The sequence below is a fragment of the Tenebrio molitor genome, chromosome 1, assembly GCF_963966145.1.
Source record: "Tenebrio molitor chromosome 1, icTenMoli1.1, whole genome shotgun sequence".
Classification (NCBI taxonomy): Eukaryota; Metazoa; Arthropoda; class Insecta; order Coleoptera; family Tenebrionidae; genus Tenebrio; species Tenebrio molitor.
In genome coordinates, this window is record NC_091046.1 from 15,300,760 (window position 1) to 15,326,032 (window position 25,273).

Sequence of the window (25,273 nt, forward strand, 5' to 3'; positions counted from 1 at the left end):
CCTCGTTAATCAAGCAAATAAGTGAAAAAAAAGAGACTTTCGTAACGTGTTGTACACACTATTTTTTTGCATATCGATGTAAGTTGAGAAATTTGGTCCAAAAGGATTTATGAAAAATTACAAAAAAAAAAATAGGTATGCTTTGACAATCATCTCCAAGGAGATGGAATAAAATGATGCAAAAATGTACTACTTTCACTACGATTTTTCGTGTAAAAAAGTGCCACTTTCATTACGATATGCAAAAAAATACATTAGTTCAATTGTCGACAGATAATGTCACTTCGCTTAACAGCTTCTTTAATAAATAATGAATAAAAGTATTTGAAATTTAGTACTGTAGTTAGGTACGCGACTTTACTTATAACATAACATATGTAAATTAGTCATTTTGAAAAGAAATGTAGATTTGGATTTTGGCATTAATGTAATTAAATAAAAATGAAGCGTGTGTCGGATGTAATCCAACCATTTGCATTATGGCTACAAAAATTAGCTTCGAGTTGGAAGTGAAACACCTCTAGAAAATAACATATATCCTAAGTTATTAATGATTTTTAACTGCAAGTAATGTTTTTCAAGATATAACCTTATCTTTGAGGGAAACATTTTATTATACATAGTTCAGTGGAAAGATACAAAAGTAGAATTATGTTTTAATTTCTGTGAATTGCATGGACAATAATTTTGTTGTCATAGCTGTTATTTCCAGTACATATATTCCGATTTATTTGTTACGAAAACGGCAGAATTTGGACGATTTTTTACGACTTTTGCTACAACCCATATTAAAAAATGTACAAAAAATTTAAAACTTAGTATGGGTTTTAATATCTTTTACGTTAAAACTTGATTTGTGTTCTAAAAGAGTCTAATGCGACAGATATGTTTACAAAGAATCTAAAAATTTTAGTACCTTATTTATTTCTTTAGTTTCTTCACTATGCATTGTTTAGTGCTGGTAAGTAGAAAATAGATATATCATAAACTCGCATACAATGTATATGAATCATAAAGCTGTAGCCAATTTTTCTCCTAAATTTGTTTCTTTATTTCGCATTGATATATACTTTATTGCCTTGATAACTTCAAGTTAAGTTGTTGTATAATATAATATAGTTGTCCTCTTTATGCGCTTATCCGCTTAACAAATATCCCTTTGATGTTATAACGAAGCGTGCTTGTGTTATGCTTTTTGTGTTTGTTCAGCGAAGCTTTCTTGATTTTTTTTCCTTACATTATTATTGTTCTATTGGTTGTTAAAACTGAATATTTAAATATGTTTTAAAAAATTACTTATTATTATTTATAAACAATAAATACAATAACGCTAGCTCTAGAGGAGGTAAAAGTCACCAGTTTTTACTACCCGAAGTCCAGAACACATTATGTAATTAAAACGTGCATATTTGCGGAAAATTTCAACGTAAGCCAACAGTAATGAGCTTAGCGACCATGGCAAGGTAGTTTCCAAAACAAGAATAAGGTAACAAGAGATACAAAAAAATTAATAACCAGACTGAAGAGCTGATAAATAATTAATCTGACAATGAACGTTATTAAGTAAATAATGCACATAAAGATAAACAGTGTATTGTCCAGAACAAAACTATTACGAGTATGTTATTCTTAAAATAAAAATTTGAATAGAATAATTTAAAATAAAATTTTGTTTGTTTTGTTCTGTATTTATTGCTAGTATTTGGAGTTGTCTGTCAAATACATGTGAAAATGAAGTAATCGATCAAAGAACGTGATTTGGTGACAAGCCAAGAGAGCATCAGATTCAGTTTAGAACATCCATCATGAAGTGAACAACTGTTGCTTGCGAGGTGGGGCAATGACGCCTAGTGATGAACGTTCTCTGTGGGGGGCTTAACTCCGGCTATCTGACATAGGCCAGAATCACCGGTCCGGGAAGATGAAAGACAATAAACCGACATACCGGAATACAGGAGCATTTTTTACATCAAATATTAGGGTCAAGCTCTTCCTCAACAGCGTTAAATTTTATTCTTTACGATAGGCCGCTGTGATGAGGTTAGCTACTGTTAGTTGTTTTTATTTAAAAAAACCAGCAGGTGGGTTTAATTAATTTAAGCGACTTTTGAAGGTAAATCTACGATATTAAATAAATAAGTGAGATTTTCTTGTTTTAAGCTTATGAAACAAAATAATTGACAAAATATTAACCTATTTTCACATAAAGGAGTGAGGAACAAAATTAAACTCTCTTTGCTTTAATCAGATGTTGATCCGGCCGCGCCATTTATATTCATAATCTTTAAAATTATTTTTGGGACGTTATTTAACTTTGGCCCAAGGGAACGTTTACGGCAAATTCATTTACATACGTAATAATGGAGATTTGTGATGTTGAACAAATTAAAAAGCTCCAGCAAAGTTGGGTGGGTCTTTTATGGGCACTCCTTTAAGCACGTTTTGCGCTCAACCTAGTGTACACATGAATTGTTATTTTTCTATTTAGATATAATCATTACTAAATGTGTTATTATCTACCGTTTATGCCATGAATATTTAAACATTTGTTTCATTATCACTTTCGGAAAATTGTAGAACACACATAGAACATGTTGTTTGCAGTTAATACACACTGTGCGAAGGTTTATCGCAAATGGCATCTTCGTTAATTAGATTCAGAAATTCAGCACACTTGAATAAAATTGCCCCTTTTATAACCGAGGCATAATTATATTACTTCTTTCGTTTTATTCAGTCGCAAGTGGTCAGAATTTTTTCGGTCAAGATACCTATTTGCAGTATTTTTGCTTGAATAATACTAGGTCAGCATACAAAAATGGCACATAATTAATATTGATTTTATAAACTAAATTGCAACCGAAAGGATAAGTTTGTCGTGGTTGCACTAGCATATCGTGTGGTTTTGTTTGTTAAAGAAATAAAGACTATAAATCATGTCTATCATTTAGTGTTGACAGTATAGTTTGAATAGTTTTATGGACGTTGATTCTATACGGTGCGACCAACAATTATTTAGATAAGGGGGAGCTATGACTTTGACAGTGTCAGATTTTTCGTATCTTTGCGAATAAACGTCAAACAACTGTCACTATGAGGCAAATTTTAACGCAAAAATGGTTTTTACTTTAGAACCTAGAAGGCGCACATGATTATTAATAAAAATTGCGAAACTGGTTTGGAAATAGAAATCCACAGTAATATAATAAAAATGCGGTAAAAGTACTTAATAGAAATATATGTCAGAATAACAGGATGAGGTCTTAGCCGCCAAGACATTATTATTTGATATTTGTTATAAATAAAGGGAATAAAGAACGTAACGGTCCGCGCGCGTGTACCTAACGCTCCACTCTCCAGTTATTCTGGTACTACCCTCGCGTCACACACGAACGTTCCGTTCGTCAGGGGTTGCCCCGCTGACGCGTTCTTAAGAACAGTGATAACATGTTTCTAAAAATAACTCTATTTGGTATAAGGAGTACAGCCAAAGCATTAAAATAACAAAATAAATCTTTTCCACGAGTGGCGCCGACACGGCCATTCTGACATTACGCCCGTCCTCGGGCATCCTTATGGAAAGGTAACTGTAACTACAGCAAATTGTATCTATTAGACACGTTCGGCCTTTCCTGACAATCTAACATTTCTCGACTAAACACAACGCGCGGTGGCATGACTCATCTGGCGTTAAACCAGGATCGACAATACTCAACAAGCAGGCTCATCTGGACCTGGTTCAGGATCAACGTAATAAACAGTTATTGGTACACATAACTCATCTGGGGCTAACCCAGGATTGACTCAATATTCATCTGAACCGCGTCCAGGATCGACTCAACATTCATCTGGACCGCGTCCAGGATCGACTCAACATTCATCTGGACCGCGTCCAGGATCGACTCAATATTCATCTGACCTCAGCCAGGATCGACACAATATTCATCTGGACCACAGCCAGGATCGACACAATATTCATCTGATCGCAGCCAGGATCGACACAATATTCATCTGACCTCAGCCAGGATCGACACAATATTCATCTGACCTCAGCCAGGATCGACACAATATTCATCTGGACCACAGCCAGGATCGACACAATATTCATCTGACCGCAGCCAGGATCGACACAATATTCATCTGACCTCAGCCAGGATCGACACAATATTCATCTGACCTCAGCCAGGATCGACACAATATTCATCTGGACCGCGTCCAGGATCGACTCAATATTCATCTGACCTCAGCCAGGATCGACACAATATTCATCTGGACCACAGCCAGGATCGACACAATATTCATCTGATCGCAGCCAGGATCGACACAATATTCATCTGACCTCAGCCAGGATCGACACAATATTCATCTGACCTCAGCCAGGATCGACACAATATTCATCTGGACCGCGTCCAGGATCGACTCAATATTCATCTGACCTCAGCCAGGATCGACACAATATTCATCTGGACCACAGCCAGGATCGACACAATATTCATCTGATCGCAGCCAGGATCGACACAATATTCATCTGACCTCAGCCAGGATCGACACAATATTCATCTGACCTCAGCCAGGATCGACACAATATTCATCTGGACCACAGCCAGGATCGACACAATATTCATCTGACCGCAGCCAGGATCGACACAATATTCATCTGACCTCAGCCAGGATCGACACAATATTCATCTGACCTCAGCCAGGATCGACACAATATTCATCTGGACCACAGCCAGGATCGACACAATATTCATCTGACCGCAGCCAGGATCGACACAATATTCATCTGACCTCAGCCAGGATCGACACAATATTCATCTGACCTCAGCCAGGATCGACACAATATTCATCTGGACCACAGCCAGGATCGACACAATATTCATCTGACCGCAGCCAGGATCGACACAATATTCATCTGACCTCAGCCAGGATCGACACAATATTCATCTGACCTCAGCCAGGATCGACACAATACTGCTCAAAAAAAACAAAAAAAGGCTTTTACCTGATGTTCATTTATCATTAGTTCCCGCCGACACGGCTAGCAAGAGCGAAACTTTTCCTTGGCCCTCAGGAACACGAATATGGTGATCGTGTGCTTCCATAACGAGCATTTTCTAAAACCTTGACAATTTTGAACAGTCCACGAAACTTAAGGTCAAACTTAAAAATCATCCGTTCATTGGATAAAAGATAAAATCACCTACGCGAAAAGGCTTAAGTATAGTGGCCTTTCTTACATTCTTCCGAAGGGCGTCACTGTGGGACGCTTTGCTGCAATGCGACGAATTTCTGATACAGGGAAGTTATCCTCTCTTCTTCTGCAAGTCTAACGAACGGATAGGTGTGCCAAATAAAATTTCAGGGGTACTGAAACCTATCACTCGATGTGTAGTAGTATTCAACGATAATTGTACTTTTCACCTAAGTTATCTTGCTAATTTTGTTCGCTTTCGATTTCCATAGCGGTCAAAGTCGCTTTTAGGGTTTCGTTTTGACGTTTAACCTGACCATTGGACCGGTTTGCACAGTGTGCGATGAAGTGCAGATGAATTTCAGAATTAGAACAAAAAATGTTAAGTTCACTCTTGTGAAGCAGTTGCCTTGATCGCTAATGATACGATATGGGGCGCCGAATAGATAAACAAATTCATATCTTTAAGGTCACTTTTGCGTGTTAATTTTATAATAGCTGTTACAATCGAACACATCAATTTGTCAGAATTCTCCAAAAATTAAACAAAGACCTTCTTAATTCTACTTCATCTCTCTCGGAAATCAGTAGACGTTACTAGATCTTGATCTTAGGTCAAAACAAGAGTGTTTAAAAATTAATTAAATCTCATTTATACATCCCCTTTCTTAATTCTCGTAAAATAATATTTCGACTATTTTTAACTTTTATGGAAAACGGAAAGGGCTGCTCCAGATCCGCCGGCAAGCGTGACTAACGAAATTATAACCGTCGTCTTCCACAAACTTTAATAATTGTTACATTTTTCAACATCTATAAAAATTTGCCGAAAATATCGATTTGAACTGTATGCCAGTGTCGAGAAACTTTGAGGATAGGAAGCATTTGCATTTGAGTTTTTCCCGTGTGATTTTTCGAAGATTTGCAAATCAGGCATTTATCAACAAATTTGCGAACTGTTCGCGACATTTTGAGAAACCAGTACAAGACATACAATTTATCCAAATTTTTATTTATTTTTTTTTTTAACTAGGTGTTTCAAATTAGTGTGTATCTACATGTGATTTATTATCGACCAAGTCCCTGCTTGGGGAACAACCGGTAAAAAGCGTGTGCGATGGCCGCGTTGAATTCTTCGAAAAGAGTATTGGCCCTAAACATACGTCTTAGTTAAATCTGGGTCAAGTTCATTCGCTTTAAGGGCGGCGATTATTTTTAAAACCTCATCACCTCGTTGTTGTGCTAACTAGTCCGCCTGTAAATCAACGATTTGAATGTTTTTATGGTTGTTTTTTTTAAGGGCGCCGTGTTAAGTGGTGGATTTCGAGAAAAGAAGACGGCATATTTCATGTGTTTTTCTTCGCCATAACGAATATCAAAATCAAAAGCTTGCAGAAAAGTCTACCAGCCCTGTGCTCGAGGAGTTAGGTCATACCTACTTTGTACGTGCTGCTTTGAAAGAATTGCAGTTTATAATCGGTCACTACCGTCAAGCGTCCTCCGACCAGGAAGTGTCGAAAATGTTTCACGGCATTTACGACGGTTCAGCCACCACGGAAAAATTTCGAATAAATTGACTGAACGAAGTAGGAGCTAAAACCAAGAAATTGACAGAGTTGGATGGGCGTTTTCTAACAATTTCGCGCTCAGTTGTAGCTAGTCAGTATGGTCTCCGATAAACGAATTTATCACTCTTTTAAACGGATTTCAACTTTCAAGAGTACCGGTTACCCTTCCTGACGGTACAACAATAACAAAATTATCTTGATGTTTACTTATGTAAGATTCATTTAAAATAGCAATTGTAAGATTCATCAAAATACCAACAAAAGCCGGAAACAATTCCATCGTAAATGAGGAGAGGTACTCTCTTAAGTTAACATGTCATTGATTCTAAACTAAAGCCAGATGCTAGATTCCTTCACATCCCTCACGCCCCGTGACATAAACAAAACGAGACAAAAAGGCGAGGTAATTAATACAAGGTCACGCGGCTGGGTCGTCTTGGGTCTCCACTTTGACGGCTCCAATCAATTCCAGAAAACACTTCAGAGTTTCAATAAATTTTGACTCTCGAGATAACAATTAAACCGGTGGAATTTAGTTAAACGTTAATGTTGTGTGCTATTAAATCTCTGCCAGTTACAATGTCCACGGAAGACATGAAATCATCAGGTACCACATAGAACGAATTTTTCAATAAATATGTCTTAAATTTCAACCACGGTTAAAATTTGGCTATCACAAAAAGAAGAGCCATCACGACCAATCCCTATCAGTGAGGTCATGTTGTTAAACTGCTTGCCATTCAAATAACGTGAAATATTGTCTTTCATTAAAGAGCAATTTGAACCCATGTTAAAAAGAAAAAGGAAAGGTCTCACCAGATTTAAGTTTTCTCCAAATATGTATCGATTGTTTTTCGCAAACGTTCACGTGCCTCTCCACCACTTGCTCCCGTTTCGACTTTGAGGGACAATTTGTAACAGGTAGGCGTTTAGGCACCAGCACGCTTTTTCCTCGCAGACCGTTGTGCAAATTCGTCCACAAAAATGGCATTTCTCAGGGAGGTGGACCCGTTTTTCGTTGTTGGGCTTGTTGGAAGACGGCGACAAAGCTCGACGCTTCAATTCGGTGTGATGACCGGAAGGAAATAGCGTCGCGCCTTTACCGAGTCTCCATTGCAACAGTGTACAGATACTTTTGGTGTCTGCTCTGGACGAACCTTCACCTGAGAATCCTTTACGCACGGACTTGTCACTTTCCGCGTTACTCGCAGTATTGTCCACACGCCACTTTGACGGGGGCAAATCCCACTTCTGATGTCAGAATAACAGGATGAGGTCTTAGCCGCCAAGACATTATTATTTGATATTTGTTATAAATAAAGGGAATAAAGAACGTAACGGTCCGCGCGCGTGTACCTAACGCTCCACTCTCCAGTTATTCTGGTACTACCCTCGCGTCACACACGAACGTTCCGTTCGTCAGGGGTTGCCCCGCTGACGCGTTCTTAAGAACAGTGATAACATGTTTCTAAAAATAACTCTATTTGGTATAAGGAGTACAGCCAAAGCATTAAAATAACAAAATAAATCTTTTCCACGAGTGGCGCCGACATATAGTACAACTTCTATGTGGGCTATTCTGAAAAGATTATATGTATAATTTTTTGTTTAATATTCAATATAAATATGTACATACAGGTCGCAGAACATAGCTTGATACTTGCGCAGTCAAATTGTGGGAAGTGGTGGGGAGAGCCCTCTGTAAATGAGGCCGTCGGAAGCTTTTCGTTCTTCCTTGTAAATCGGATTTCTCATTCTATCTTCGCATCTGAAGTATCAAGCTACATTTTGCGACCTGTACCTACCTAAAGATTTATTTTGTTATGTGCAGGTGTATTGTCTATTTTTGACCTAATCGATTTTTTTCACTTTTAATGCTTGATAAAATCTTTTATGATTACGTTGCATGTTAGGGTTGAAATAATTTTTGCTAAAGTGATTCGATCGTTTATCTTCATCATTCTATCTAAAATATTCACAAAAGCTCATGCAATTAACTACAATTTTTAATGAAAAAAAATGTTGAAGGGCACGGGCCGGTGTCCTATTATATCTAATCTAATTGTATCCAGTAGCTTGTCGTATATATACTCAATTTCATATAAATGTGCATCTAAGCAAGCCATGAAAATCTGATTTTCTGTTGGTATTAAAGCTAAAGCTAGTAACTTTGACTTTCAAAGTTGCTTGCTCTGCGCGAACCCGATTTGACTAATTTTTCAGTTTTTGTCCATTTTAACATTGCTGATTTCAAAAGCAATGTTACGTCTTTTTACTGATTAAATTAAAGTAATTCTTATTTGTTTTTGTCTTTGTATTTTTACCAAGTAAAGATTTATTGGACATGACCTTCATAAATGTGACTTTTGTAATGTAACTAAATTAAAGGTGCTTTTACAAATGCACAGCTCACTTGATGAACATTTATATGAAATCAATTATATGTACAGTCGCGGCCGTTGAAATCTCAGACAGGAAAGATTTAAACACTCTGTATACATTCCGAAATTTGATTAGCGTAAACAGGATTTTCATCAAGGACTACAAAGTCAGTGTCAGTTTTTGACATATTAGGTAAGAATCGCGCGTAACTTTTGAAATGCCGCAATTATTTGATTTGCAAAAATGTGTTTGACTGAGGGACGGTGTGAGTGTAAGAGCCATTGCGAGAGAAATTAATGTGGATAATGTTTTTGTGACATTTTGAGAAACGTCACTTTCAATACCATTTACAAAGCCAAAAGTTTAGCGTTGTCAAAGTGTCTGAGTTTTCAACGGCCGCGACTGTACATTTTACACACTCATTTCGTCTTAGTGATTTTAACGTTTCCGGTCCTATTTATAGAATATAAAAAGGAGGGTGGAATTTAATATAAAGACAGTTGTAACTTAATTAAGTGACGATAGTTTTTAGGTCAAATTGATCAAGCCTGCATAATTAACAACCTTCGTTGATATCGTGTCGATCTGACCATAGCTAGTCACAGTGACACAAATAATATGCTGACGCTATAAGACACGATGACAAATTTTATTGGTTTAGTATTTGCTGGGGAAACAGTTTATTAAAGCAGTTTTATCAGTTAGCGCACAGCCAACAGTCATAAAAAAGTAATTCTGAACTTTCACATATTTCGACAAAGTTTGCATGTTCTGAAGCTGTTTTTAAACAGCTTATCGAGTACGTGTTGCTGTGCGAAATAATTAATTGTCTCAAATACCTTTGTTTACAGAAACACATGTTGATACATATTTCCATTCGAAAATAATTTAATTTCTGGAATCAAGCTCCGCTTATAGTTTTATGTTCGTACTGACACAGTTGTAAGTATTCGATTTTTGAGCGATTATGAATTTTTACTTGACTCCTAAATTTGATGATTATTGTGCACGCCCCTTAAAGTTAATACAAATTTTTGTATTTATTATTATTATTATTATTATACACTGCCCGACAGACGAATCCAATTACGGGGCAGGAAACTTTACGGCGTTCAGCAATCACTTGAAAATATCATTGTCTTGTGACTCATTATAATAAGTGCACATTTGATGTAAAGGTGAAAACTTCAAAACATTCGTTCTGGGTGTGGATATGTAAAAAGGTCTCGACTGGCGAGTTCCTTTGTTAGGCACATGAAGAGAAATCTGACTCAGCAAGTCAGGACAGTCAATTTTGTATTTGATCAATTTTTTTAAAAAATTCCTTGAAAAATTTCTTCTCCTGGTCTGAAGGTCTAGAAAGTCAAATCTTTTGAGTAAGTTCTGTTGAGAATAACCTCTCTCAGGATAGACACCATCAGTCTTGAATGCTAAGAATTTGAGAAAACGACGCTGAATAGTTTCGACTTTATCCACATATCTCTGATAACTTGGATCCCAAATGATGCTGCCATACTCAAGTTTTGATCTTACATATGCACAATATAAGAGTTTTAATGTGTCAATATTTCTGAAGTGCATGGAACACCTTATAATAAAGCCAAGTGCCTGAAATGCTTTTGCAACGACAACGTTTATATGTGGAACAAAGGACAATTTGTTGTCAAACGTAATACCTAAATCAACAACCGATTAAACTCTTGCTAATTTCACGTTATTAATTCTATACTCAAACTCAATGATGTTGATTTTGTGTGTAATGGACATTACAGTACACTTGTTCAGATTTAGATGTAATTTATTTTCATGACACCATCGACTGAGTTTGAGTAAGTCATCTTGAAGAAGCACACAGTCACTAATGGTAGAGATTTCACGGTACAACTTAAAATCGTCAGCAAATAGCAGTTTCAAAGATAATAAGCCATTGACTATATCATTGATGAAAATCGAAAAAAAGAAGGGTCCCAATACAGATCCTTGAGGAACACCTGAAGTTGGAATAATTTCTTTAGATTTGAATCCCTTATAGAAAACATACTGCTTCCTTCCAGTAAGACTTAAAAAAAGTTAACAAAGAAGCAGAAAACCCAAAACTGTGTAATTTAGAGAGAAGAATATTGTGATCTAATCTGTCAAAGGCTTTTGAGAAATCCGTATAGATCACATCAGCCTGTTTTCTTTCATCAATACACTCAGCTGAAAACTGGGTAAAGCAGCAAAGATTCGGGATTGTAGAGCGTTTCAGAAAGAAACCATGTTGGCAGTTGGATAAATGGTTACATACTTTAGTAAATAAATACTCATGCAGAATGAACTCAAATGTTTTGGCAAAATTGCAGATAAGTGAAATTGGTCTGTAGTTAGTAACGTCATACTTATCACCATTTTTATGAACTGGGGTTATATATGAATTTTTCCATGTTGAAGGAAAGTCACTTGTTTTTAGTGCAAGGTTAAAAATGACTGAGAGAGGAAATGCAAGTGTAGCGGCACAATTGGGCAGCAGAAAAGCCGGAATGCCATCGGGACCAGTTGTTGATTTCGGTTTAATTTTCTTTAAAGCAGAAAGGACTTGATCTTCGGAAACCGAGCCAAAAGAGATAATGTGATAAATTAAGTTATCAGTTAGACTAGGACTTGAATTAGATTTGATATAATTTACATTGAAATGATCAGCAAAGGCATCAACAATTTTGATTGGTGTAGAGAGTGTTTCACCGTTAAATATCAATTGACTGGGAATACCGGAGGTACCTTTTATATTACTTAGAAAGCTCCAAAATTTTTTTGGATCCATCTTTATATCGTTTTCAACATTTTTGAGATAGTCAATGTGAGCGGCATTGACTTTCTTTTTTACTTCAGCCCTAATTGTTTTGAATTTATTATAGTTAGTGATTGACCGATTTTTTTTATAGCTACGCCACAGTTGCCATTTACATTTTATCATTTTTATAATATTTGCTGTAAACCACGGGGGAAAAGATTTGCTGCTACCACAGTGCGTTTTGGCCACGCAGGTATCGAAAACACTGTATAGCTTATTATAAAATAATAAACAAGCATAGTTTACATTGTCACAATTGTGAAGAAAGGACCAATTTATCTTAGAAAGATTATCATACAACTGCTGAATGTTAGCTTTCTTAAAATTCCATTGCTTATATTTTAAATTACAGAATGATCTATTAGCAATACTAACATGCTTCAAAGTTATACAGAGTGATGGATGATGCGGATCTTCAACTGTGAGAATATCATTGGCTTTAGTAATTTCACACGATTCGTTGCAAATGATCAAATCAAGATAACGACCATGATGGTTTGGTACATTGTTAAACTGTTTGACATCGAAAAAGTTTAAATAGTTGTATAAAATTGACAATTTTTGGTCATTTCCAATGCTATCGATTGGTAAGTCAGGTGAGTAATGGGAGATGTTAAAATCGCCGACAAGTAAAATCCTGTGTCCTTGAATATCGACAAATTGGGCCAATAATTGAAATAAAAGTTCATATTCAGATGCAGAGGATTTGGGGTGCATATACCGGGTGATTCAGTTTGGTATTCGCGGCCCTACATCTTTTTTGTTTTAAGAAAAAAGTATAGCAAACCATATATATTTGTAAATCGCTTGTGAAACTACAATAGATGATGTTGTCAAATCTTCTCTACGATGACATATGTCAAAGTTAAGACAGTCAACTTTTTTTTTTTAAATAGTCCACTATACATTTCTTAGCCTATTCTTGTAAACCTTTTTTTTCTACATTTGAATGTGTAAAAAAAGTTGACACTTACATCAGAAAAAAATCGAGAAAAATAATAAAATATGATTTAATTTATTCGAAAGCGTTATTTTCTAAAAAGAGCTAGTAAGTCAAACATTTGTAAATTCGCATTATGTTGGTTCCCTGCATGTCACTATTTACAAGACAACCACGTAGCCAAAAAATAAAATGATTTGACTTTGTTTGTTTTCAAGCCTCGGCTGCGCCTCGGCCAGAAAACTGAGACTCGGACGAAATACCAAATCCATACTGAATTTACTATGCTAAATTCGCGTTCTGTTGGTTCCCTGCATCTCACTATTTTAAGAATTACATAGCCAAAAAATAAAATTATTTGACATCCTGAATTTATTTTATTCGAATATTATAATTTACACTTATTCGAATTTTACATAGTCAGCTATTCAAATATTCGAATAATTCGAATACGATTCCCAAGACTCATGACTGTCATTCATGCACTATCAAAATTCAACTACATATTTTCATCGTGTATGCATTCAAAGCGGTATAGTCAGGAAGAAGTTAGGTTTTGAAGCCAGATGTTATATCATAGTTAGTTATTTAAATGTAGGTTATAACATAACTATTTATTTAAATGTAGGTACTTTAATAATTGACGCTAGTAATGTCAAAAATTCAATTGTTTCCATGGCTAACTAGCTCTTTTTAGAAAATAACACTTTCGAATAAATTAAATCATATTTTTTTTTTTTCTCGATTTTTTCCTATTGCAAGTGTCAACTTTTTTTTACACATTCAAATGTAGAAAAAAAAGCTTTACAAGAATAGACTAAGAAATGTATAATGTACTATTTAAAAAAAAATAGTTGACTGTCTTAACTTTGACACATATCATCGTAGAGAAGATTTGACAACGTCATCTATTGTAGTTTCATCAGCGATTTACAAATATATATGGTTTGTTATACTTTTTTCTTAAAATAAAAAAGATATAGGGCCGCGAATACCAATCTGAATCACCCGGTATATAACGAAAATAAAAACAGTGGAAATATTATTGGAGCATTTAATACCAAGGATGTTAGTTGATGACAAAGTGTCAAATGCTGCCGAGGACAGATCTAGTTTTTCCATAAAGTAATTGCATTTACCAAGTAACAAAACACCTCCTCCTGTACTTTTGTCCATTTTCAACAGATTTCTATCGCTTCGAAAAACTTTATAGTTACTAGGAGATATTTCAGAATCAAGTACTGAAGACTTCAGCCAGGTTTCAGATAACGCAATAAAGTCAAAACATGAACAGGAAATAGCATTGAATATTTCATTTAATTTTGTGTTAACTCCCCGAACATTTTGATAATAAATAGTAATTTCTTTAGCCTTGTTACTAGTAATAGAAGAAGAAGTTAATTGCTATTTTTTTAGTTGAAAGTAATCTTTTATTTTTTCGAGCTCACGCTGATAGCACGTGCAGCGAAAGTCCCAAGCGGCATGTTCTGTATCAAAATTTGCATTTTCGTCTCTGTTTAATTTGATACAATTTATACATTTAAAGGTCAGTGATTCACACTCAGATATGGTATGATCTAATTTATCTTCTACACCACATTTTGGACATGACTTTTTCTGATTGCAAAATTTTGTATTTCATGAAATAATTTAAGAAAAAGATCAAGAAAGGAAATTCGATTGACAGGTAGATATAAAAAATAGTTTTTTGATTTAAAACTTAAAATTAATCTTCAAAGCGTCTGGCACCATCACAAACACGCAGGAACATACTCGCAGATGTATCAATGAACGGATCGCTCTGTTTATTATCGGCGGTGTCATTCTTAGTTCTTCAATTGCAACTTCTGTGTGTTATCTGTATTAATTCTTGCTTTGTATTCGCTCAATCAAAGTAGTGTAGTCTTTCCTTTAAGTAACCCAAGGAATTGGAATTTGGATTAAAGTTTGGTGATCTGATCACCATGAGGGCGAGCATGGAGTCGGCAGAGGCCCATCCATCTGTTTGGAAAAATTTGATTTCACCATCTTCAAACATCCATGATAAAATGACGGGATGGTGAACACCGTCATGTTGAAACCATACATTTGAACGATGCGCAATATTACGACTAAATATCCATCTATGTATCATGCTAGTCAATAAACTGATTCCAAAAGTCTTTATAAAAGTTATTTTGTCATAATAATCAACTTTTCAGTCCATTTGGATTTGTTGTGCTACAGTACATACTATTCAGGAAGTTGACTACTGGATATCTGTTTAAAATTATCTGATCAAAGGTTTCATAAAGTATCTCAGTTTATGCTTACCTTAAGAGAGTGAATAAGGTAGTCATTTCCCACTGGCTGGTGGCTTGTTTGTTGAATCACTATGATATTTCTGAATCTAACTGTTTTTTTTTAATAATGTAATGAACTAGGCAAAAATGAATAGGGAAATCCTCCCACGTTTTCTTAAACACTAGATAAATTTAAAATGTTACAGGTACTTAAAACATTACATTTAATGCGTATATATTTATATTTCTTACACATTTCATTACAAATTTTAAACTGTATTTATAAAAAATTCAAAAATGGAAAAATTCCTAATTCATATTTGCCTAGTTTATGTTCCACGTTATCCCAATAATGTAAAACTTTGAGTAGATTGATTTTTTTTTTGTAATAAGCATCTAGTTCACTGATTCCCACTGTAAATTAACTCAACAAGGAACCTTAGGATATAATTATTAAATGTGGGACAAAAATCCTAGCATATTTTCCCAACCAAAACGATGGTTTTAAATCCGAGCCCAAGTCGTTTTAGCTTCTTTCTTTTTGTAGTTTTGAAAACTGTATTTTTAATTATGTGATCAACATAGAGAACATTTTGCATATCTGTAAATTTGGTTTGGAAGCATTATTCAGATGAATAATGAAAGCTTTAAAGCAGGAATTAACGGTTCAAAAATTGTTTCAATTGTTTTGAACACTAGATAATTTGTTGTTTTGAAAATAAAAATGTGTTTAAGTAATTTAATGTTATATTGTGCGTTCATTTAAATTTAAACTCAAAGTTGGTGTTGAAGAGTCGATTGTGAATGCACCACTCGTGTAAAAACGTAAGATTTAAACAGCTGATTCGTGATCCGTAATCCTTATAGTGCATTCACAATCGACTCTTCAACGGCAACTTTGAGGATACATTTAAATGAACGCACGATAGTACTATGGGATTGATATAATTAAAGTTAAGTACTTATGTAATGTAATTCACATATTTCTGGTCATTGGAAAAAAGGTACATACATATTCAGTTTCTAGGACAATTTTAAATTTTCGATTTGAAAGAAGTTAAGATACTACCTTACCTTTTGAGCCGTTTACTTGCTTTGTCAAAAAAATTAAAACAATCTTATAATATGAATTTTCGTATAAAAAGTCTGCGATTTGCTGTTTTTTTAATGATCAACAAGATAAAGCTTGTGTTGAACAATAAAAGCTTTATCCATAATTTTAAAAATGTGTTGTTTATAATTTCTACAATTATATTCCAAATGCTTATACAGACTGATTCAACTTTCCGACCCTGACGAAATTTAAATGCAACCAGTAGTACGTTTTTCATTCATAACTTGATCCAAAAACATGAAAAATTTTATTTTTTCTATGGTTTGGATATCCCTTACAAAAGTTTAAAAATTGCAGTAATCCATTATATTTTTATATTTAAGAAACTGACTCATCAATATACGAGTATCAATCCTTTCGTCATTGGAGCACATTTTAATTAACAAAAAATATTTCAGAATTATACAAAATAGAATTGTCAAGTGATTGTCAATAATGCCAAGAGTATCCAGATTTCATACTAAATAAAGTTATCAAGTTACAACTAAATAACATATTACTGGCTCCATTTAAAATTCGTTAGGGTCGGAAAGTTATGTGAATCAGTCTGTGTGATGGATATCTAATTAATATGGATTTTCTTGCAATATTTATGTGTTTCAAAAAGTGCTGTTGGCAATGGAATTTATTTGTGCCTTAGGTTTTGATGTTATTACTAGGTATGGTGTGCTTGACGTGATGCAGTTATTACTCATATACGAATAGGACACTGATTGTAAAATCAATTTTACTTACATACAAATCTAACGAATCCTTTGTAACTATACAACAAAAAAAGTAATCTCAATACTTGTGCATGTAACAATGGCAGGCTTTAAAAAACAAAGGAATAGCAGGGTAATGTAATGCCATTAGAATATTTTGTAACAGAATTGGAAAATAAATCGCATAATTAATCCACCGTTTCCATGTGCAGCTACGTGGCGAATTCCGCATTAACAAAAGTCTTTTGAAAAGCTTACACGTGTCGTGTTATAATTTGAGCCTTTGGGTTTTCTGTCGTGGGTCTAATGACCGCAGTGTTTCGTTTGTAATTCATTTCACACATATGAATCAGTATGCAACGAGCACAGTCTGAGGATCTTTTTGTTTCAGGAGGAATAAAAGCGATGTGCAGAAGTGGCGCCGGATTCACAATCATCCCTCATCAGCGCGGACGGGTACAAACCAGAGTTAAACGAGGTAACAATGAGTGTTTGAAGAGAGGCGACCAGCGCGGCTCCTCCGGCAGTGCGTGAGTGACCTGGTGCGTGAGTGACCTGTGCGTGAGCTGCCATGCAGCCGCTGGTGCGATAATGACGGCGGTCGGCATGGGCACTATCGGACCATCGACGGTCGCGGCGGCGTCGACGTTCGTCCTGTTGCTCCTTGCTGTTCCCCACACGGACGCATTGGAATTAGGTAAATTACTGTTGTTTTACTTAATTTATTCGACGCGGCATTGAGAATGGCTTACAGAATAAGGAACGTTATTCACGCAACTCGACGAAATTAAATTAACATGCCATTTTTATGACTAAATAGAACGGAGGGGACGCACGATAATTTCAAATGGAATACGTTTTATACCGGGGCTTTTATTGAAATTTGTTGAATATAAATTTTAGCGGCAACGCAGCTTGCCACAGTTGCGTTTTCTTCTCACAAAGAAGCCATATTTCGCTGTAGATGTAGTTTTTGTATTGATTTGAGTCCTTTTCCACTATATTTCTTGTTTTTAATTTAACATTCAAGCGTGTTCAATGTTGCTGGCGAAATTGAAAACGTGCATGACACAATTAGGGAACGACTTTTCCGCTAACAAGTTAAGATAGAACTGTTTCACGACGAAGTATATTACTGCTGGGGATGCTACTTTTACATGATTTGCAAAGCTTGAGTTTACTCGTTTTAAACATATTTCTATGAGTTCTGCATGGAGAAAATGGGTCAATATACAATGTACGAGTATATCAAATTTTAAAGATACACCATCAATTTGAAAATCTTTGTTTACAACAAAAATTTAATCAATTAATCTGCAGAGATAGAAATATTGCTTTGATTAGAATATCTTAAACATTTTGACACTTGTTTACAATGACTAAATTTTATAATCTTTCATTTTTTAATATCTGCATAAAATACAAATCTTCTTCTTAATAATCGTGAGACGATTAAAGCGTTCGAGAATTTCTTACTTTATAAAATAGGCTGATTGTGATTAAATTTTAAGTTGTATTATGTAATTGCCAAGTGAATGATATGTGTACCGTACTTTCAAGTTGTACTTACGCAACACACATGTAAGTACAGTGTGCCCATTTTATCGGTTCCCGCCTTAAAACTACAAAATAGGCAGCACAATTTACTTTTCTTTGCTGTTTAAAAAAAAATTTTTTTGAAAATTTTCAAGAGGTTGCATTGAATATTACCGTCATGGATGACATCAGTCATCAAATACTTCAAAAATTTGAAAATAGAGGAACTCTAGTTTAAACTATTAGGTTATGCGTTATGTCACTTTGTGGCATATTGAATGTTTCACTTTGGCTAACTGTGTTTCTTATTTTAAAAAATAAATAATTTCCACCAAGATATCTGTGCAATGTATTATGTGTTGCCTATTGCTAAACCGTAAGGCGGGAAGAGATAAAATGGGTACCCTGTACATAATTCTAAAAGTAATGTTAAACTATCATGCAAGCTTTCTGAAATTTTAGTGTTTGTGATTGTCCCTTGCTGTTTCAGTTATCAATTTTGAATTTCCAAATTTGGCAATTCACCTTGACGCGGTAAATTGACATATTCAAATTATTATACAGGGTCTATCAGAATTTGCGGACCAAAATAATACGGTGAAATCATCATCTTCTGGGAATAATAGGAAAAATGTTCAAAAAAATCTATTTATCATTTCCAACAAATCAAAGAAAATATGTAGGTACATACTCTGATTCGAATTCCGAGGATGACTTAGTTTAACCATGTTTTACACCATGTTGAAGATGACAGCACGGATGTCACTGAATTCGACTATAGTTGTTTTTTAAGGGCCGATTGCACCAACGTGAGTTAAATTTAACTACAAATTAAAATATACGAAAACATTGTTATAACAATAGGTAACTAAAGTAACGAAGCATTTTAACCGACAGTTAACTTTAACTGGCGTTGGTGAAACCGGCCCTAAAAGATTAATTTTCCTCTAAACAATTGGCATTTTGTGGCAACTAAAACTTTATGAAATGGCTGTCGAGAACTATTGGTTTTTAATAAATGCATGCTACTATATTTATTTATTATGTTATGGCGACAAGGCATTTTGTATTAGAATTTTTTACCAAAATATTAATATCAAAATTAGTAATATTGCTTGGATCTACAGTATCTTCAAATATGCTTATTTATTACGCAATACTGGATATCACATATGTAGACATATATCGGGTGTTTTTTTAAATTTCACCTCATAGTAGGCGTTGAAGAGTCGATTGTGAACGCACTATACAGGTTACGGATCATCTGTTTAAATGTTACGTTTTTACATGAGTGGTGCGTTCACAATCGACAACGCCTACTACGAGGTGAAATTTAAAAAAACACCCGATAGAATTATGTACATCGCGAAAGACACAAAGATATCTCTAGACTTTCAGAGTATACACTGTGCTTTGTAAATGTCAGAGACGGATGGTTTTATAATATAATATTGTTTAGTATCATTGCTAGGTCACAGACTAAAGTGAAACCCTTTCTACAACAGTGTAATGATTTTTTATTTGATGATGCTTATAGCACAGCGTGCAAATTTTACTAACCATCACCGGCGAAGCTCGTGGCAGCAAACATGTTAAATATGCAATCGTTGAGAGTAATTCTGTTCCGTTCTACAACACTTTTTGCTGCTTTACCATCAATGCCGTTTTATATTTTCTAATTTTATGAACAAAAAATGGTGTAACTTTTAGTATGATAAAACTTCAAAATTTGTTAAAAACTAAATGTGTCGATAATTTAAGCTTTCATGATGTTTTTTTTTTCATTTGCTTCTATGATATACCGCGTGTAGAATGGATTTTGGTACATAGGTACTTTACGTGTAAAAGTAAAAATTCTCGGATATTGGCTCCCCTAATTATTTTAGAACAAAGCCTTAAATACAAAAGTTGTAGAGTTTTAAAAATGGTTCCCAATTCTTATTTGTTTTGTTTTTTAACATCTTCCGGAAGTACACAATAATGGAAAAAAGAATTATAGAATTTGTCAATATAGCAATAGCTGGGAAGTGTAACCGAGGTTACAACCAAAGATGACAATGAATGATATTTGACATGTGAAACTTGGAACCGGTCGCTCCGGATAGAATACAGGAAATGTTGCTTACATCTTTCTAAAAGACAATCCGGAGTAATACCATTTTACGAAGTTAACTTTTTCTTCTTTGTTAAAAAAGTTCATTCTTTGAGGAATCAGGAAACTCGTTACGTTTGTCAAAAAATGAACTTTATTGTTGTTGGGTATTACTATTTTATCGGTAGATTTTTAATATTTAATTTTTCTTTTCTAACAGAACCAGAAGTTGTTAGAAAATAATTAGAAAAGGATTTAGGTACTTTTTTTTTACTCTACAACTTTGTATTTAAGGTTTTGTTGGAAAATAATTAGGGGAGCCAATATCCGAGGATTTTTACAATTACACGTAAAGTGCTTATGTACTATTGGGGACAAATTACTTTGGTCGTCAAAGTCAGTTGACTGACATAAAGTTGTAAAGCAAGCATTAGGACGGTTAACCTTATTTTTTTACTACTATCAACCACTGTCACTGTCAAACTCATCATTGCAAAATGTTAAATATCGAAAAATTGACAACTGAAGGAGATATTCCCAGGGGGAAAAATTGAAAAGGTTTCCACAAGGCAATTTGGCCCATTGACAATCCCCCAGAAACAAGGGAGATGATTCTAAATTTTTGAATGGTGGAAGGTGCCATATTTTTGACAAGAGGAAAGTCAATATGTAATTTGAAATTGTCATCACTATTGACTTGACGTTAATGCTTGGTTTACATTAATTTGTTTTGAAGTGACAGAAGAATGACGACCAAAGTATTTTGTCCCCAATAGTACCAAAATCTATTCTACACCCTGTATAGGGTGTATCTGAAATACGTGTGTTAATTTAAACCAGTGAACGAAATCGCCAATTTATGAGACTTTTCTCTATAACATTTTTACGAAAAAACATTACAAATTGATTTAAAATCTGGAATAAATTAGCCATCAAAGTGTACACCCGTCTATGGGTAAGGCTGAAAATGTTCTGTTGTGAAAGAAACAGTGCCTTGTCAAAAATGTTAAATTGTTATTAATTCATTAAAATAAAAATACTCATGGTTACAAAAAAGTAGAGACTAGATAATTACACAAAACGACTCGTTTGGTAAAAATTGGGGGGCAAAACTTTCGTGAATTTTGAAAAATGTTATAGAGAAAAGTTTCATAAATTGGCAAGCTCTTCCACTGGTTAAAATTAACACACGTATTTCAGATACACTCTGCATACATTGGGTCTTGAAATATTTCAAAAATCAAATTTCCAAGTTATTATTGTTTTTTGTAATAAATAAAATTTTCTAGGTGTGAGGAGTATAAAATATTGGCTTAATAATTTCTTGTTTGTTTCAAATATTCAATTGTTTTCGAGTTGAAACCAATAATTATCGTGTACTTCTTTATTCAAAAGAGTTTGCTTCTATGTTAAGTTACTATGCTTTCTTTTTTATTGAAGAAGTTTGTCACAAGAGAAGCGGAACGTCGATCCCCCCGCCTCCGTCTTCAAACACAGCTTATACCTAAAATCGTATTACATATCTTTAATTATTCCAAAGTTATTTAGTGCCTCTTTACACTTTGCACTTCTACTAGTTAAATAATCTTGCAAAATTTTAATGTGATTTCGTCTAACAGGCACTCAAAGGCACAACAACAAAGGTAAGAGTATCATTTTCTAAAATCTGCTTCTACCATGGTCAGAATAACAACTCTTTCGATAACCACTGTACAAGTACATTCATGTTTGAATTCAATGAATCGTTATTTATTCCTAGATATTTATACTTCTGATAAACTTTATGTCCTAAAGAATTTGGAAAAAATATGAGTTCCATAATTTTCAAAGGACAAAGTCTTGAAAAGTACTGAATTCTGAAAAATTTCAGTAATTTATTTTTGTGGACAGGTCAGTACAGATTGAATGCAAGCTGAGTTCATATGACTGAAAGGTAACGCAGTAAAGTCCGGTGAAAATGTAAACTTAATAAATTAAATTAACAGTTCTTTAGGAACATACATACATACTTTCTTCTATTCAATAATAATTACTTTCCATGATTTTGGTGTAACGCATAAAATTAATTTTTTGTTCGACACTGTCAGAATTTCAGAATTTTCTCCTGTGTGAACGGATTTTGATAAATTTGACAACTTGTCAAAACGAAACGTCAAGCTAATTTTAAAGGTTTTCAGCGATTTGGAGCTTTTGGGGGGCTCGTCGAACAAAAAAACGTTGTATTCAACTCGTTCTTGTGTAATTTGGGCTTTTTTTGGCACTCGTGGGCCTTTAAAACTCTCGTTTCACTCGAGTTTTAAACTGGCCCACTCATACCAAAAAAAGCCCAAATTACACACAAACTCGTTGAATAAACTACTATTATTTTGTTTTTGTTTTTCAATAATTATTTCAATTATAATATTCAGAAAAAAATATTTTGGCGAATGTAAAACCTGTAAAAATTTAGCAAATTGATTGTTAATATGATTAAATTTTCACTTTGGTGGATGATGTTCAGAGTTTATGCATATGATTTTGCAGCAGTACAAAATTTTACTGGATTTCGTAATATAATTGGATAGCTGGATTCTCGGATTTATTTACAGCTTAATATCAAGATGTGTTGAAATATTGCAACTACATGAAATTGAATATTCTCCGATTTCTTAAGAATAAAACTGAATATTGAACATCGTTGATATGTATTCTTGCATGTCTGTGAGTCGATAAGATAAAACGAATGAAGCTGTAAAATACAACATTTTACTGACTCCGTTCACGTTAGCGACAGAATGTGTCAGTCGTTTCTTTCTGCGAATATCTTTTCACTTTATTTCTGTTTCGGGACAGTAGACGGTCTAGGTCAATACTTTATAATGGCTTTGAAAGAAACTATGTAGCTAAAAATCGGTATTTCATTTGAAATAGAATACACGTACATATAGATAATAATCTGCACAGATTTATTATTCAATTAATCTGCGCAAAATTTGTACACATTTTTACACCCATTTACACACTCAGTTTGGTTGGAGATATTCTTCAGTCGTGTTCGACGAATCACCTCGTGTTGCCGTCTTTAAAAATTGAAACTGATGAGTTTCTGTTATTTGCAGCGGCTGCAGTATGCGTTATTATTATTTTGTTTTAATGGATCAATTTAAAAAATGCTTTCACAAGTGGATAGTGAATAAAAAGACATTTCAAAAAATATAACATTTGACTCCTGATACGGTTTTGAATTTTGAGTTGCCCTCCCTGTGCCTCCACTGGATGGAACAGAAAAGTGTAATAATTTATGCTGAAAGATTTGGAAGTGGTTTGTCGGATGATTTTTACCAAAAATTAACAACTTGACTTTTATTTCTTACATTACACTTGCACTGTAGTTTAACGAATGACCATAATACAGGATTATTAACGTAAGATGACGAGCCTGACCAGGTAAAAATGCAACCCAAAATACGATTTATACAGTTACCTCGATCCCTATTACATTACCATAGTGCACATACAACATAGATAACGTCAGTCTAATGAATGCCAAGTTCTGACAGAAAAATACCTCTCTCAACAAAGTATAATTTAATAACAAGAAGCAATTAAAATCACAAAAGTAATGGCTAAGTAGGATCAAGTCGGTTCTGTCATCGTTCGAAAACATTTTCAAATACTAAATATGAACAAAAAATGTAACCTTTCAAACTAATAGAATACCTTCTTGGATTCTTGAGTTAATTTTTAAATACCAAAACATAATGCAGGTATGCTTTGTAAAATGTAGTTTGGGTTGAATTTTTACCTGGTCAGGCTCGTCATCTCACGTCAATAACCCTGTATGTACGAGTATGTGTGATTGTTTCAAATACTACTTAGTATTTCAAATTTATAATATAAGTGTTAGCATTTGCGTTTTGATTAAACATACTGGTCTGTGCTCATTTAATAGCATGTTACAACTTTCAAGGGTTTTGTTTGATGAACAAATTTACTAACTTGTAAATTCTGTGCATCACTAACTTGATGATATTGAACTTTTCGTAAAACTGACATTGCGAGATGCGCTAACTGGGAAAATTGTTCTCAATATTTTCCTATAGCAATGTACTTTTTGAAATGCATGTAATGTTAAAACTAGACGAATGTGTAAGAACTTTGGTACATTAAATAAGAAAAAAATTATCCATGTGATTATCATATACGATTTTTCATACCATTTAAATTACCTCTTATTACGTTTTATAAATTTTTATGAACACGTCTAAAGCAATAACTTTGTACATAGATGAGTTGTATTGTTTAATAAATTCTCATTTTTCTGCTATTCACGTTAAATCGTGACAACTTAGTTTTACATTAAGTACTAAGATTTGAACTGACTGAGAATATTTTATTAGATAAAAGAACTAAATTATATGGTTTGTTTGTTTGCTTGTTATTAGTAGCTAAGAAATAAATGAAAATGTTTGTAAGGAAAATGAGAGGATATAACAATAGAAACGGGTATCTATCATTTGATTAGTGTAGCGAGATATGAGTTCATCGGGGTCAGTTAATCTACTTATCTTATTGAACTGAATAGTTTGTAGAAGCTAACTAGCAGCAAAGTTAGTATTGTTGTAGTAAGTACCGGCTGGAAATTGCAGTTC

At 34.2% G+C, this 25,273-nt stretch overlaps 1 protein-coding gene across 2 annotated transcripts in view; it reads left to right on the plus strand.

Annotated features, from left to right (window-relative positions):
• The window catches only part of Ddr (discoidin domain-containing receptor 2), a 233,873-nt gene that overhangs the window by 62,955 nt on the left and 145,645 nt on the right, over positions 1-25,273 (plus strand). For both annotated transcript variants that reach the window (XM_069061943.1, XM_069061952.1), the window contains exon 2: positions 17,406-17,711. In XM_069061943.1, the coding sequence (XP_068918044.1) occupies positions 17,606-17,711 (106 nt within the window). In that variant the 5' untranslated portion in view covers positions 17,406-17,605. The remainder of the gene's footprint in view (positions 1-17,405; positions 17,712-25,273) is intronic.